The sequence below is a fragment of the Habropoda laboriosa genome, unplaced genomic scaffold (genome assembly GCF_001263275.1).
Source record: "Habropoda laboriosa isolate 0110345459 unplaced genomic scaffold, ASM126327v1 scaffold86, whole genome shotgun sequence".
In the NCBI taxonomy this organism is placed as follows: domain Eukaryota; kingdom Metazoa; phylum Arthropoda; class Insecta; order Hymenoptera; family Apidae; genus Habropoda; species Habropoda laboriosa.
In genome coordinates, this window is record NW_017100212.1 from 130,795 (window position 1) to 146,711 (window position 15,917).

Consider the following 15,917-nt stretch of genomic DNA (forward strand, 5'->3'; position numbering starts at 1 on the left):
GAGAACAATAGTAGTCGGTCTCTCGACCAGCCGGGCATAACCCTATTTTTCAATCTTAATTTATCACATCCGCGGCAACATTCTCCCCGCTGCTTTTACATGAGCGCTTCGTCGTGCCGGAAGTGTCACTTTGACGTCTCGTTCCGTGGCCGATAATCTGTCTGAAGTTGAAGAGAACCGCCAAGGTCAATTCCATCGACCCTGTCTGCGTCGATCAGCATTGTTTGACCAGCATATTTCCGTTAATTGTGTATAGTTGTTTATGAATTCGTTTAGTAGTCTATTAAAATTTGAGGTTAGGTTACGAAGGGATTAGTCGCAGCTTCGTGGTCTCGGAAAAGACGACGGTAGGTTGCTCATTTTTCGATGGTGTAGAGAATTGTATAAATTGGGTTTTGGGGAATTTGGGGATTTGGGAATATGGAAATTTGGGGATTTGGAGATTTGGGAATATGGAAATTTGGGGATTTGAGAATTTAGGGAGTTGAGAATTTGGGGACTTGAGAATTTAGAAATTTGGGAATTAGGCGATTTGTGAATTTGGGAATTTGGGGATTTGAGAATTCGAGAACTTGGGAATTTGAGAATTTGGGGATTTGGGAACTTGGGAATTTAGGGATTTGAGAATTTGGGAACTTTGGAATTTGGAAATTTAGGGATTTGAGAATTTAGAAATTTTGGAACTTGGGGATTTGAGAATTTGGAAATTTGGGAACTTGGGAACTTAGGAATTTAGGAACTTGAGGATTTGGGAACTTGGGAATTTGAGAATTTGGGGATTTAGGAACTTGGGAATTTGAGAACTTGGGAATTTAGGGATTTGAGAATTTGGGAACTCTGGAATTTGGAAATTTAGGGATTTGAGAATTTAGAAATTTGGGAACTTGGGGATTTGAGAATTTGGGAACTTGGGAACTTGGGAATTTAGGAACTCGAGGATTTGGGAACTTGGGTATTTGAGAATTTGAGGATTTGGGAACTTTGGAATTTGGAAATTTAGGAACTTGGGGATTTGGGAACTTGAGGATTTGAGAATTTCGGGATTTGGGAACTTGGGGATTTTCGAATTTGTGGATTTGAAAATTCGCGAACCTGGGAATTTGGGCATTTGAAAGAATTTTAAAAATTTCATATCTGTGCCATCTGAAGAGTATGCTGAAACCGTTTCTTGCCGACATCCCCGTCGTATTTCTAATACTCTCTCTAAACAGCACAGCGTTGAAATCGATAGCGATCTATTCTTTCGAAACAGGTACACTCGGCTCGTGTACGTAAATTATGCAGAACTATCGTGGTGTAACCATTCATGCACATGATACAGTGTAACGCGAGCCACACGAACAACCGTGTACAGAGTAATATCGATACATGGTTGCATGATTCCTATCTCTTCTGTGTACACCATTATCAATTGTCATCGGCAATCGAACTCGCAGAGGCAACTTATTCCAGATCGTTAGATAACGTTTGTTAAGCTTGATCGCACAACACGTGCAGCATCTAGATAAACTTTATTAAATTTATTACTAAATAACTATTTTACACAAGTATTTGATCGCGTACAATATCTCGGTGTAAGCAGCTTTTACATGCATAGTACAATAATAATAGTAATAATAACAACGTATTAATTAATAGCCAACAAGTAAAAGGGAAGAAGAAAATAACAATTAGTCGATGTATCATGTTCATCTACGTTGTACATTTAACGCTTCCGTTCGAAAGTTTCACAGGAATCATTCAAAGATGTCATTGTCCTATAGATCGTAATCGGTAGTCGTTAGAAATAATAGGCATAAAGTGAAGTTTTCAACAATTTTCCTTCCATTCGCGAGACGAATAAATCGTGGTTTATCGTACACCGGTAACATGTACATACATAAGTGACAAGTTAGTAACGAGTAAATAAGGAAGAAAATCGACGGCTTTTGCATCCCGTTGCACAATCTTTTCCTCGAAATCTCTGACGTATTATACTCGTTCGAGTTGAGCGCAAGCATAGCCGATGTTACTCTACTCGAATCGAGCGAAACGGATTGAAATTGAAACGAGGAAAAAAAGGAAAACTGACTATATATATAGATCGCGAGGGAATTTGTCGAATGAAATAGTGACCGAGTTCGAATTTCGATTCGAGTTAATTGCAAACGTAAGTTGAAGGGAGATTACAGATAGGATTCGAAGCGGTACGAATCGAATCCGATTGGTGAACCGCTTCGAACCGAATCGAACGGGGATCGTAAGATCGATTTAAATCATTTCGAATTTTAACGTCTAACCTCTAAAACAGCTAAATTTTCTTTCTGTTTGAGTAAACATATTCGAATTGGTTCGAATCGATTCGGGATAAAAAGAAGAAGAAAGGAAGAAACAGAAAAGAGCGACGGGCCTAAGTGGTTGTTGCTGCCTGTGTCAGGAACGCATCAGACACTTTTCTCCGAAATAGTGCTCCTGATGCTTCTGTTGCTGTCCCTCCTCTGTAAGGTGCGGGCGTGTCTTGGAGCACGAGCAGGTGGTTCCCTGTCACTGCCCACTCTTCTCAAGCTGGTGTCCCTTTCGATACGAGCATTCTTGGGGGGCACAGGACCGCGAATGTTCGTATAGACCACGTAGACGGCAAGAATTCCGACGACGAACATGGCGACACCGACGCCACTCACTGTGCCAACCTGAAGTTGGTATGGTTGTTTTATTATTGTTGTTCAAATCTACTGACTTTTTTTTTATCGGTTTCATAAGTTTTCCAATTTCTCGAATTCTCAGTTACGACAATTCTGTAATTCCCTAATTTCCCGAATTTTTATACTCGTCATTTTTTTAGTTTGCAAAGTTTTCAGTTTCCTGAATTTCCCATTTTCGGAACTTTCAGATTCCTCGAATTTCTCAATTTTCCGAGTTTCCCAAGTTTCGAAATTCTTCGATTTGCAGAATTCAGATTCCCAAATTTCCTGATTCCTAGAATCTTCGGATTCCCGAATTTCTCAAATTTTCCATTTCTACAATTTTCCCAATATTCGGATTTCCGAATTTCCCAATTTTCAGATTCCCGAATTCCCAAATTTTCTGTATTTCCCAATTCGCAGAGTTTCAGATTCCGAGTTTCCCAAATTTCCAGAATTCCTATTTTCCCAAATTTTCCACTCCCTAAATTTCCCAAATTTCCAGAATTCCTATTTTCCCAATGTTTCACTCCCCAAATTTCCCTATTCCCAGATTCCTAATTTCCCAAATTTCCAGAATATCAGATTCTACATTTCCCAAATTTCCAGAATTCCTATTTTCCCAAATTTTCCACTCCCCGAATTTCCCTATTCCCAGATTCCTAATTTCCCAAATTTTCAGAATATCAGATTTTACATTTCCCAAATTTCCAGAATTCCTATTTTCCCAAATTTCCCTATTTCCAGATTCCCAATTTCCCAAATTTTCGATTACCCAAATTTCCCTATTTCTCAATTTCCAAAATCCTCCAAATTCTCCAACTCAACGCCATTCCCTCCACCCGCAGCAACAATCCAACATCGACAGTAACATCACTACGTACACCATTTTCCCGTAAAATTGCATCATCGAACCGATCAAGTAATAATGTAACAAGTGACTGACCATTGTCCACCATTCGCTGTTGTCCATCTCCGAGACAAGAACTTGTGCAGCCTCGTCGTCGTCCTCGTGCAACAATTTGATCTCCTTAGGCGTGGTAGCGCAACCTGTACGCGTTCCCTTTTCCTTCGTGATCAACTTCTTGAACGCTTTCGGCATTTCCTCCTCCTCGTCGTCGTCGTCGTCGTCGTCGTCGTCATTATCACCGTCTTTTCCATCCTCGCCGTTCTCCTCATCTCCCCAATGCAACTTCACTTTGTTCTTGTGAATAACAAGCGTGCCAAGCGTTTGTAATTCACTGGCTTTTACTTTCATCGATAGCTCGAGCGATGCGGCGGTCGATTGCGCCTCTTTCACGTGATCCGCGATTACGTTTGACAGAACGTTGTTCCAGTCCACGGCGTTCACCGGGTTCTTGCACTTCTTCTTTTTGCTACGTAAACGTGAAAAACGATTAATCTATTCCATTCCATTCAACATTCACCTATCATCCTCTATCGCAAGCAGTTATTATTACAAATTGTTATTTCCACACATTGTTTTTCCACACAATTTATGTATCTATGCAACGTGAAATTTCGATTGCTCAAATAATTTACAATTCGAGCGTTGAAAAGTTTCCCAGTTTTATCGCATCAACTTCGAATTCGTTCAATTCTACGGAGTAATCTTTGTTTCAATTAAAAAAAAGAAAAACCATTTTCATTCCTCCGTGGAAAATATAATTTCATTTTTTCATTATTTCATAACTATCGAAATTTCTCAATTCTGCAATTTTCGTATTTCCCAAATTTCTCATTTCTCCAATTTTCGTATTTCCTAAATTTCCAAATTCTCCAATTTTCACATTTTCCAAATTTCTCCAATTTTCCTCTCTGCCCCTTTGTCTATATTATTTTGCATATAAATTCGTGAAAATGTATAAATAAGTGAAGCAAAATTAAGCGAGATAAGATAAAATGTCGTTGGACTTTTCAGACGAAGAACGAGGGAAATTTCTAACGGTAGTTTCCACGCGTGCTACTCGATTCTGTTGAGTAACTTTGATTCAATTATACTCTGCCATTGACCTGTTGTGCAATTAACTTAATCACACGTTGTCTCGTGAAAACAAGTAGCATTCTTCGAGGGGAAATGAAACGCGTGTCAGATTATTCGACGAATCGAAATATTCGAGAAATGTACAAAATCGTGTACAGGGACGTTCTGCGTTTCTACGTTAAACCAGTTGGAATTGTTTCTCGATTATCAAAAGGAAGGGATAATAAACGGTGGTTTTTACACAATCCTGTTTTCACTTGGAAGAAAAAAAAGAGAATGTGTGCAGGCTGATTCATCGGAGTACGAACGTTTTTTACATTTTGTAATGTCGTTGGAAATTTTTCCATGGGAAATGAGAATTGTTAAGGTGTAATCAAGTGGTCATGCTCACCACAGCGTGTCTAACGCCTTCGCGTACACTTTTATCGCGTCCTCGAGCCACCTAACCTCCCTCAACTCTTCGGTGTCGTATTTGCCGCCATCTTTGCTGGACCACCATTTCGACTTCTCGACTTTCGCCTCTAGCCCCGTGAACTCGTTCCTGACACAGATCAATCGAAAAGTACGAATTAACGTACGATCAGTCTTCTCGAACGATATCACGTTTCTTTTTTCTGCGAATGGAATTAAATTGTAATGAATTTCGAATGAAATTTGAATGAGAAAAGTTGCAGTGAAATTTTAATTACGATTGAGAATTATGTTTCGATGGAAACGCGAGGTTAGCAAGTTCGCAGAGATTTCAGATTTCAGCGGAAATATTCCAATTTCATATTGTACGGATAAATGTTGGCGAAAAATTTTGCAACTCGGTTGAGAATATTATTTGGGGGAGAGTGTATAGAGAAATGATCAATTTTCAGAGTTTCTTATGTTTCTCACTTCTTCGGATTTACGGATTTCTGAATTTCCCAATTCCCCAAATTTCCCGAATTTACCAATTTTCATATTTCCCAAATTTCTCATTTCTCCAATTTTCGTATTTCCTAAATTTCCAAATTCTCCAATTTTCACATTTTCCAAATTTCTCAATTCCCCAATTTTCCGTAATTCCTAATTCACGAATTTCTCAATTCCCTAATTCTCCAAATTCTTCTACCTTCTGAATTTCCGAAGTTTCCTAATTTTCCTATTTCCCCAATGTCCCAGTCTTATTTTCCAATTTCCCAGATTTCCCAATCTTATTTTTCCAATTTCCCAATCTTATTTTCCTATTTTCCCAATTTCTCAATCTTATTTCCATATTTCCCCAATTTCCCAATCTTATTTTCCAATTTCCCAGATTTCCCAATTTCTCAATCTTATTTTCCTATTTCCCCAGATTTCCCAGATTTCCGTGTTTCTGAATTCCTCAAATTTCCAGATTTACGAATTCCCCAAACGTGGCAAATTCAAATGTAGGACAAATAAAAATATGCCAATCCAACGTTACGCAAGTACCTAAACATTACAGAAGAAGAAAAAATTACTTAGAATTGCGCAAAACAGCATATTGTACTTTCTTAATCGCTACATCTTCGAGTAGTAGATACCTGTTTCGAGGAATGCGCAGAAACGTGTATTGTATTCGTATAGTCACCAGACGGATGACAGAAGTAAACGAAAGCGTGAAATTACGTTGACGTCAAGATACCGTTTATACAATGGAGAAACGTTACGCGGGTGTGTGTGTGTGTGATTGTAACGGTTGTTAATAGGATGACAGAACGTCAGGTATGTGCTAATGAACTCGAATGTTTGCGTGCAACGTTTGTACGAACGAGCCACGATGTTTCTATTACCGAGCGACATTATACGAATGGGATAATTACGAGATTAGGCTTGTTTCTATGAATAATAATCGCCGCGTTTAATGACTGTACTGAATTTAAAATACGTCGACGTGATGCAACGATCGTTAACGTTTGAAGGTAAAACGATTACCAACAGTACTTGTATTTGCAATAAAGAATAGCTTTTCTTTTCATATTTTTCTCCTTTTCTCTTCTGACACCTACATAGGTATCGTGAAAACGCGTTTCAGATATTATGTATTCACATACATACGTCGAACGTTCCAAACTTTCCTCTCCAGGACACCAAAGCGTAAGCTCGTAACAAATTTCATAATTAAAGCGACAATTTATTCATTTACGACTACCGTAAGTTGCGTAGAATTAGGATTTTGAAACATCGTTGGATGAAATTAATTATGAGAAGTGTTCCTTGTTGAACATGTAGCATTACTCAAGTGTCAATCAGTATGACAGCTTGTAGGTGGTAATTACAGTAGATTATTTACGGCTGCGTTATTAAAATACAGTTGAAATTAATTGCAAATGGAAAATATACAGTACAATACTTAATGGTACGGTATTATGTTTTTATAAGTTGTCTGTTAACTTCACAGCGTGCAATTGACAGCAATCAGTGGATACGATATGTAATTCTGTATTTCTCAAGTGCAGTTCTAATGAACTGGATGCGAAAAGCGTTCGTAGTTGAGTATGGTGTTACGGTTTTTCAAAGTGTCGAATTTTTGAATTTTCAAACTCTCGAACTTTCAAAGTTTCGACCTTTCAGGCTTTCGGATTTTCAAATTTTGAAGTTTTCAGGCGCTCAAACTTTCAAATTTTTAAGTTTTCAAACTTTTGAATTCTCAAATTTTCAAACTTTCAAGTTTTCAGTTTCACACTCTCAAACTTTCAAATTTTTCACCTCTCAAGCTTTCAGATTTTCAAATTTTGAAGTTTTCAGGCGCTCAAACTTTCAAATTTTGGAATTTTCAATCTTTATAAAAGTGCGCAACGGGTTTGCGCGTGGTTGCCGGGGGCAGAAAAGGAGCAACGAATCGAACACATTGTTCACGATGAACGTTCACCGGGCGCCACTGATCGTCCATATTTTTTCCACATGCAGTGCTTACCCTCCCGCAGAGAGAGAAAGACAGAGAGAGAGAGAGACTAAGGCAACACGAAGCCGGTTTACCTTGCGAAGGTTTTCTTACGTCGCGGAGACGCTACCCTCGACAGTCGGCGCAGAAGCTGCTATTCGTGACAGCTTTTTGTCTGGGACCAGACGATCAACGGGCTAAACATAGCGACGACCGCATGAGCCTCGATCGCGAACGATTTAGAGATCGCAAGAACCTGGCGCTGGCTTCCATGGAAGACTAGCTTCGTCCAAGTCGATGGACGTGTACGGAGATTCTGAGGATTGTTCTTGACAGGAGTGGAACTGTTTTCATTTATTGATGAAATTAGGGTTCTGTAGGAATAGGTGCTTCTAGCGTGAGCGACTCTGTTGTGTAGACAGGGATTTTGAAGCTTTAGTATATTGTTCTTTTGTTGCACTAGGGAATAGAAGCTCTTTTGTTAGGCTTAGAAGAGCGTACAATAATAAAGCGAGGCTATGATCAAAGCAAGAACGAGATCGCCGACGACAGGTACGATCGTAAAGAGAGCATAGAATGGCAATAAAACAACCATCCTGTCGTGGTACTCCGTAAAGACAACCCCTTCTAAGTTTAATGGCATGGACGAGGAAGAATAACGACCGAGAATGCGATACCCTAGAAGTCGTTTTGGGTAATTACAAAAGAACGTATCAGAATGTAAACAGCAGTGCCAAGTAATTATTTTAAGTACTGTTTCGTCCAAATTTCAAGCTTTCAAGCGTTCAAACTTTCAAGTTTTCAAGCTCTCAAACTTTCAAATTTTCAAATTTTCTAACTTTCAAACTCGCAAATTTTGGAATTTTCAAACTTTTGAATTCTCAAATTTTCAAAGTTTCACACTCTCAAACTCTCAAATTTTCCAACTCTCGAGCTTTCAAATTTCTCAATTTAGATTTTAGATTTTCAAATTTTCAAACTTTCAAATCAAAATATTTCGAAACATTCAAATTTCATTTGACAAAATGAAGTTGACAGCTCTCATACCACTACACTTTACAAATGTAAATTCAAACGAGATACATATAAAAATTACGCAATACTACATATTACTAAATTCTCAATGATCACAACTCATTACTATAACATCATACGAAGGACATTTATATTCAATCAATTAATAAGTTTCTACCATTGAAATAATGAAAACAGTTTGTACACTTTAATTATGACTAATAGAGATCTTGATTAGTTAACGATACGTGAAACAACATTTCGAATTTTTACCGAACGATTATGCGAGCAATTACTTTAATACATATAACTTGTCGTTCTTAATTTCATGTCTAAACAATTACGAAACCGTAAAAACGCGAAATATCGATAAAATCGTTGCATTTTCCACTTCAAAACACATGGCTGATTTTTCTATGAAACGATGATTTATAACTTCTTCCAAAACTATTATTATTCATACTTACAATGTAATATTCACTGATATTTAAAAAATGATCGCCCTAAATATTTCAATAAAATTAGCAATTACCTTTGAATTAATTATTCAACAAGCTAACCTATATTTTCTTATCCAAAGTGTGTGTATTCTACAAAAAAAAAAAAAAATACGTGGAAAAAGAGAAACGGTAGTAAAAAAAGAAGGTACCGTTTCTTTCCTTGGATTTACGAGGTACCGTTAATAAAATTTATAGCTGTAACTGGCTTGCACAGTAAATGCATCGCACGAGTAAAATGCAAAATAACGAACGATCGAAAAAACCTAATGGAGAAGATTGTGAGAAGATTGCCGTTTAAACCTCTCATCGTTTTCCTCTCCAACTTTTCCGTTACGTTGTCTTCTTATACCCGGTGAATCACACAGTTTCTAATCGTACGTTTCTCATAATTCTTCGACCAATTCTACCTAGTTCGTTGCGCGCTCGTTAATCGTAACGTTCCGTCTTTTAATTATTTACATATTATACACACTGTGCTGCTACTTTATGCAAACGAAAACCTTGAAGGATTATATGGAAGGATATATCGATTTCTAAATACATAATTCTATCGTTCCGTGTACGCATTGTCTGTCGCACCAGTTCCTTTACCGATACACCTTCGATTTGTTCCTTTTTTTTTTTCGTTTTTTCCCGAGAAAAAAGAAGGAGAACAAAATGAGATCCGACAACAGGATACCTGACTCACCGTCAGTTGCACTCGATTATGATCCATTTTTTACACCTACTTTTCTTTCCTCCGCGCTGAATGCAGTAAGTATGTACATCAGGTCAGTATGCCTGTATAGGCAGAATGACGAGAGGATTTTTTTCTGCGTATAAAACAGAAAATACGTTTTCTTCGGTTTGCTAGAAGAGTGTGACGTGTTTGAAAGATCGTTAATTTTGAGATATTTGTATAAAAAAAAAAAAAAGAACAGCTCTAAACGTGAGCTATGTTTGCCTGGAAAAGTGTGAAAATTTTAGATTTTAAAATTCCTCTCGTCGTTCTCACTTGTAAAATCTTAAATTGTACTATTTAAAAATGACAGTTTCTAGTTGAAAAATGGTAGTAGAAATGTAGCCTTCTTTGAATCATTCGCCTTCTTCCTCTAACATTCTTTTCTAATTGCATTCAGAAAAGAGTGAATCACCCTGTACGATAGATACGCGGTATTTAAATGCGCAATTATTTTTAACTGTAAATTTGCGTCGGGTTTGTAGAACTATGAATCCTTGTGCATTCTGATGCACGTTAGAACGAGTAGACGCTGTGGATAGGACAATTTATTATCGCGATGACACAAGGAGGAAAAAGACGTTGTGTATTAACAGAGGAATGTTACGCAACGATCAATTTGTTGAGGTAACTTTAAATGGCTCTACTGTTTGCTTTGTGAATAATCGTAATTGTTAGCTGCAATTTGGAAGATAGATTTGATTGCGATTTTTAGTTTGTGACAGTAGAGAAATGGAAAATTCATCGACAGAATTTTCGAATTATCGAAATTTTAGATTTCCAGATTTTTTAATTCTCAAAATTTTAGATTCTCAGAGTTTGGAATTTTCAATTTTCCGAATTTTCAAATATTTGAATTCTCAATATACCGAATTTTCATGCTTTTAGATTCCCGAATTACCGAATTTTCATACTTCCAGATTTCCAAATTCTTGAATTCTCCGAGTTTCGAATTTTCAAATATTTGAATTCTCAAATTACCGAATTTTCATACTTCTGGATTACCAAATCCTTGAATTCTCAAAATTTAAAATCCCAGAATTCTCAGAATTTTAGACTCTCCAATTCTTGAATTCTCAGAGTTTCGAATTTTCAATTTTCCGAATTTTCAAATATTTGAATTCTCAAATTACCGAATTTTCATGCTTCTGGATTACCAAATCCTTGAATCCTCAAACTTTCGAATCTTCAATTTTCCAAATTTTTCATTCAGTTATCTTTCACTTTTCTATCTCTCTGTTCCAAGGACAAAAAAAACTACTCGTCTCGCATAATTGCAATCATAATTGACCTAAACGAAAACGTTATTCGACTCGTGCCAGGGATAATCCTGGAGTATACGAGTTTCAGGATCGTCGAAAAGATGAAACACGAGGATTTCCGAGCAATCGTTGCTCGGTTTAGGCGAACGATAGCTGAGGGTCCGAACGAATCGTGCATTAAGGGTCGAAAACAAAGTCGTCGATGTCGTAACCATCCGATATAGAAGAGGAACCGTCGGTTTCTCTCACTGTGTAAATGTGCAGATCGAACGACCCTGTCGACGTTGTGGGTGTGAAGTGGAACGATGAAACGAAGGAAAGAAAAAGAACATATATCGATTGAGAAATGGTAATACTGTCACGGCTTGTTGCTCGTCGAATGAATTCGTCGTATGTTGCATACGAGATCGAATCTCGAGTTTTACGAAACGAGTCGAGTCGTTAGTGATTGTTAGATTTATCAGTCAGTTAGATATAACAAAAATTAATCTAAAGCCTTACTAGGAAGTATACATATACAGGGTGTCCCGTAACTCCTCGAACTCCCGGAAATGGGGGGTTTCTGGAGTGAGTCTGAACAACTTTTTCCTTTACCAAAATGTTGTTTGAAGCTTCATTTTTGAATTATTATTATTAACGAAAAACACTGGCCAATCAGAGCGCGTGTAGTCCCCGCGCTCAGGGACGAAGAACAGGCTCATCCGCGCGCGATCGAATAAATGCGTACGCGTGACTTCTCGGTTATCATCGTCGTGTCGCTGTCAAAAAAATTTGACTTTGCACCGATATTTTTATAAGGCTTAGAGAAATGGTTTTTTGCAAAATTGTAGTGATCTTTACTTTTTATTGAATAAAAAGTTTTTTTTTTGTAATTGCGTTATTTTTGCCTTATAAAAATATCGGTGCAAAGTCAAATTTTTTTGACAGTGACACGACGATGATAACCGAGAAATCACACGTACACATTTGTTATTTATATAATTGCCTTTTTTTTCGCTCGTTAAATAGTTCGTTTTATTTGCAATTTATCAACTTACGGAGTGGTGAATAGTGAAAGGTTTGTGTGTGAATATTTAGAGAGATGGGATATTGAGAGATTGGTGATGTTAAGTGTTGCGTTACCTGGAGTCCTCTAGGAGTAGAATGGTGTTTGTCGAATTTATATGGTTTAGGTGTTCCTCGAGACGTCCCTCGCTTACAACCAGAACGGTGCCATTCACAGGTTTGCTGAAGAAATCTTCTTCAGGCGATCCGATGTGCACCACATGCGTGGTTAAGTCTGCAATTTTCAAATTTACATATTACCGAATTTTCAAATTTCCGTAATTCCGTAACTCGTAATTTTCAAAGTTTGAGACTCCTAAATTTTTGAATTCTCAAAATTTTAGATTCGCATATTCCTAAATTCTCAAATTTTAGATTCCCCAATTCCTACATTCTCAAATTTTAGATTCCCAAATTCTGGAATTCTCAGAGTTTCGAATTCTCAAAATTTTAGATTCCCAAATTCCTGAATTCCCAGAGTTTCGAATTCTCAAAATTTTAGGTTCCCAAATTCCTGAATTCTCAGAGTTTCGAATTCTCAAAGTTTTAGATTTCCAAATTCTTAAATTCTCAAATTTTAGATTCCCACATTCTTGAATTCTCCGAATTTCAAATTCTCCAATTTTTACATTACAAATGAACAAAATTCTCTAGCAAACGTCTCGGTATCCAAGGAAATCCTAACAATAACACCCCCTGAATCACCGTCGAACCAACATTATCGTACCGTCCGCGTCTCCGTCATAGACCAACACGCATAGACCCTTATGAATTGCGGCCATTGTCAATTTCTTCGCAATGTTCTGAGCGTCATCCTCGCCATCCTCGTCGGCGTTCACCACCAGTGTGAACGACTTCCACTTCAGCTCCTCCACGACCTTCAACGTTCCCTGGAACAGAAAAATCGGTGGGGTTAGTGCGCTCAGCAACTTTTGAACAAATGCCTCCCACTAGAGGGTGAAAAAAAAAAGAAAAAGAAAAAGACTTGGCGAAATTTATCGTTCAATAGGGTTCTTCCTCGAGTTAACACTAGATTACCGGAAGATAAACGACTACGAGCCTCTATATCATCCTAATTCGAGCGACGGTGCTTTTCATTATAACCAGTGAACTGTATTTAAGCTATTACTCTCTCTCTCTCTCTCTCTCTCTCTCTCTCTCTCTCTTTTAATCTTCAGGAAGACATCTTGAATCAAAGGGATGAAATTATTTTTGTCAGAATGCACGATTCGTATGTAAGTTTGATAAACAATGTCGGTAGACTTTATGTTTATCGCAATATTAAGCATGGCATTTTAGAGAGAAAAAAAAAGGAAATGTTGAAGAAAGTATTACAAGTATTGGTTAGAAGCCGCAGTTACGTTAGAATTTAAATTGAAGTGGGCGTGTCACAATAGCCCGAATAGAATTAATTTATATGTCACAGCTCGTTTTGCTCTCGAAGAATTTGAAAACTTTTAAATCCGTTAGTATGCCGTATCTGTTCGGACGTGGTATTAACATACATATACGAGATGCAATTATAGACTGAATGAGCGTTAATAAATACTTGGTGCATATTGTAGGCACTGAAGAAAAAAGAGGGATTGTATTAATCAGTGCCTCTAGCGGTTATTGGTATTGAATCGGTCTACCTTTACATTCTCCACGATGGCGGTTTCACTTGATATCGTTACTGTAACTTTGATTCCATCGTATCGTGTTTTTTTCTTTGAGATTATTTAAGAATCACGGTTGATGTAAAATGTCCAGCTTTAATTACGTTTTCGGAATTTTTAAATTTTCAAAGTTTCAAACTTTCAAATTTTCAAATTTTCAGGCGCTTAAACCTTCAAACTTTCAAACTTCCAACTCTCAAACCTTCAAACTTTCAAATTTTTTAATTTCCAACTCTCAAATTTTCAAATTACCGAATTTCCATATTTTCAAAGTTTCAAATTACCGAATTTCCAAATTTTCACGATTTCAAACTTTCAAGATTTCGAATTTTCATTACTCGCGGCAGTAAGTCGTATCGTTTTTCTACTCGCGACGATGTAAATGTTCTCAACATCTTTTCTTTTCCTCTTCTATAATACTTCGCCTGCTCTTAATCACTTCGCATTCGATGTTCGCGTATTTTTTACCCCCTTTGAGGTAACCGTTTCATTACCTGAACTAGATAAGAATCGGATTCCTTTATGAGATGATGAAGATACGGAGAATTCGATTCTCGCCTCACGATATGCGGCACTTTCAGCACTGACGTTATCTTATGTACGGCTTCCGCATTTGTCGCAGTGTCTGGCCCGATAATTCCTGTACAACAAAGTAGCAACATATAGAACGAAGGATAACCTATTCTTACAGTATATAGGTCAAGTATATCCTCTGTCTTCGAAACCTTACTTCTAACCTTAACAACGATAGAAAAACAAAAATTACAATAATTCCCTTTGAAATTCTACACGAGAACAATCTCGGTAGATCATTTTCCAAAAATATCTCAAAATTCTTCTACGAAAGATTCGATCAATAATAATTGTATACTCGTTATACAACAAAAATTACGAAAAATTCTGTTGCGTGCGATAAATATTCTATTCCAAAAACTCAGTTAATCATTTTCCAAGAATATTTCATAGAATTCTAGAAAGGATACTACTCGAACTGAATGTACCAAAATTATAAAAAATCTTTTGTACTATGTAATATAAATTCCTTATTTCTCCAATCTAACGTACAGTCGATCTAAATATTCATCCATCTGTATCTCACAATAATAGAGAGCGAGTAATCTGAAAATCTCGTGTTTGCAAAAGAAAAAAAAGAAGAAAAAGGTATCAAATACACGTATTCGTGAAATTATCGTCGATATTTCGATCTTGGCTTTACGATTCGGCTGTTAAACAAGCGATATATAGACCGGTAGTAGTAAGTACACGAAACGGATTGCAGGAATGGAAATCGTAAGCGAGGGAGAGAGAACGTTGTCTCGATATTCCTGCCAGGAAAATCCCGTGATTGATGCTCCAAGTTACAACGTTTACCTAAGTAGTAAGGCGGTTGCAAACAGTTCGTGTCTGCCCCCACGAGAGCCCTCATTGCCGCTTTCAGAGCGCCAGCTATACTGCCACACGTGTCCAGAACAGTCAGTTCTGCAAACACACGGGAAACCATATTACGCGTTACTCACTCTAACGTGATTAACCGTTTCGTTAATTTGAAAAGACTATTCGTTTGACAAGCGTGCAAGCTTATGCAGCTTCTGCTGGTACAATGCGTTCTTATACAGGCGGCTTCGAAAGAAATTTGAACACTTACCTACAGCGGATAATCGAATTGTCATGGCCACCTTGGAAATTATGTAATTGGTCGTGTGAAGTTTGAAGGGGAATGGAATGGAACTTTTCTTCTTCCTTTTTTTTTTTTTTTTTTTTTTTTTTTTTTTTTTTTTTTTTTTTTTTTTTTTTTTTTTTTTTTTTTTTTTTTTTTTTTTTTTTTTTTTTTTTTTTTTTTTTTTTTTTTTTTTTTTTTTTTTTTTTGAAGGTTTTTAATAGTGTTTAGTAAGGATTTTGTAATTTTTGGGAATTATTGAAAATTTTGGAAAATATGAATATCTGTGTTGAGTCATGGATGTGTAATTGGTTAAACAAGTCTTTGGCATACTTTTAATATTTCTTCTACAGCTTTCTGTTATTACTGCGTTATGATGACATACGAATATGAGTTTCTCAATCGGTTGATGATTATTTGTTTTCACTTCTGTGGCAATTCGATGTTTTAAAGATTCTCATAGGGTTTTTATTGGATTCATATGTCGAACTTTCAAAGTTTGAAATTTTCAAATCTTCGAACTTTCAAATTTTAGAACCTTGTAGTTT

General features: G+C 36.9%; 1 protein-coding gene across 1 annotated transcript in view; it reads right to left on the reverse strand.

Annotated features, from left to right (window-relative positions):
- Nucleotides 1-1,536: 1,536 nt before the first annotated feature.
- LOC108570813 overlaps nucleotides 1,537-15,917 on the reverse strand; it is a 15,846-nt gene continuing 1,465 nt past the window's right edge. The window contains exons 2-8 of the mRNA XM_017932721.1: nucleotides 15,084-15,191; nucleotides 14,207-14,352; nucleotides 12,782-12,944; nucleotides 12,133-12,289; nucleotides 5,036-5,185; nucleotides 3,607-4,036; nucleotides 1,537-2,669 (exon numbers count right to left, since the gene is read on the reverse strand). Of these exons, the coding sequence (XP_017788210.1) occupies nucleotides 2,424-2,669; nucleotides 3,607-4,036; nucleotides 5,036-5,185; nucleotides 12,133-12,289; nucleotides 12,782-12,944; nucleotides 14,207-14,352; nucleotides 15,084-15,191 (1,400 nt within the window). The 3' untranslated portion in view covers nucleotides 1,537-2,423. The remainder of the gene's footprint in view (nucleotides 2,670-3,606; nucleotides 4,037-5,035; nucleotides 5,186-12,132; nucleotides 12,290-12,781; nucleotides 12,945-14,206; nucleotides 14,353-15,083; nucleotides 15,192-15,917) is intronic.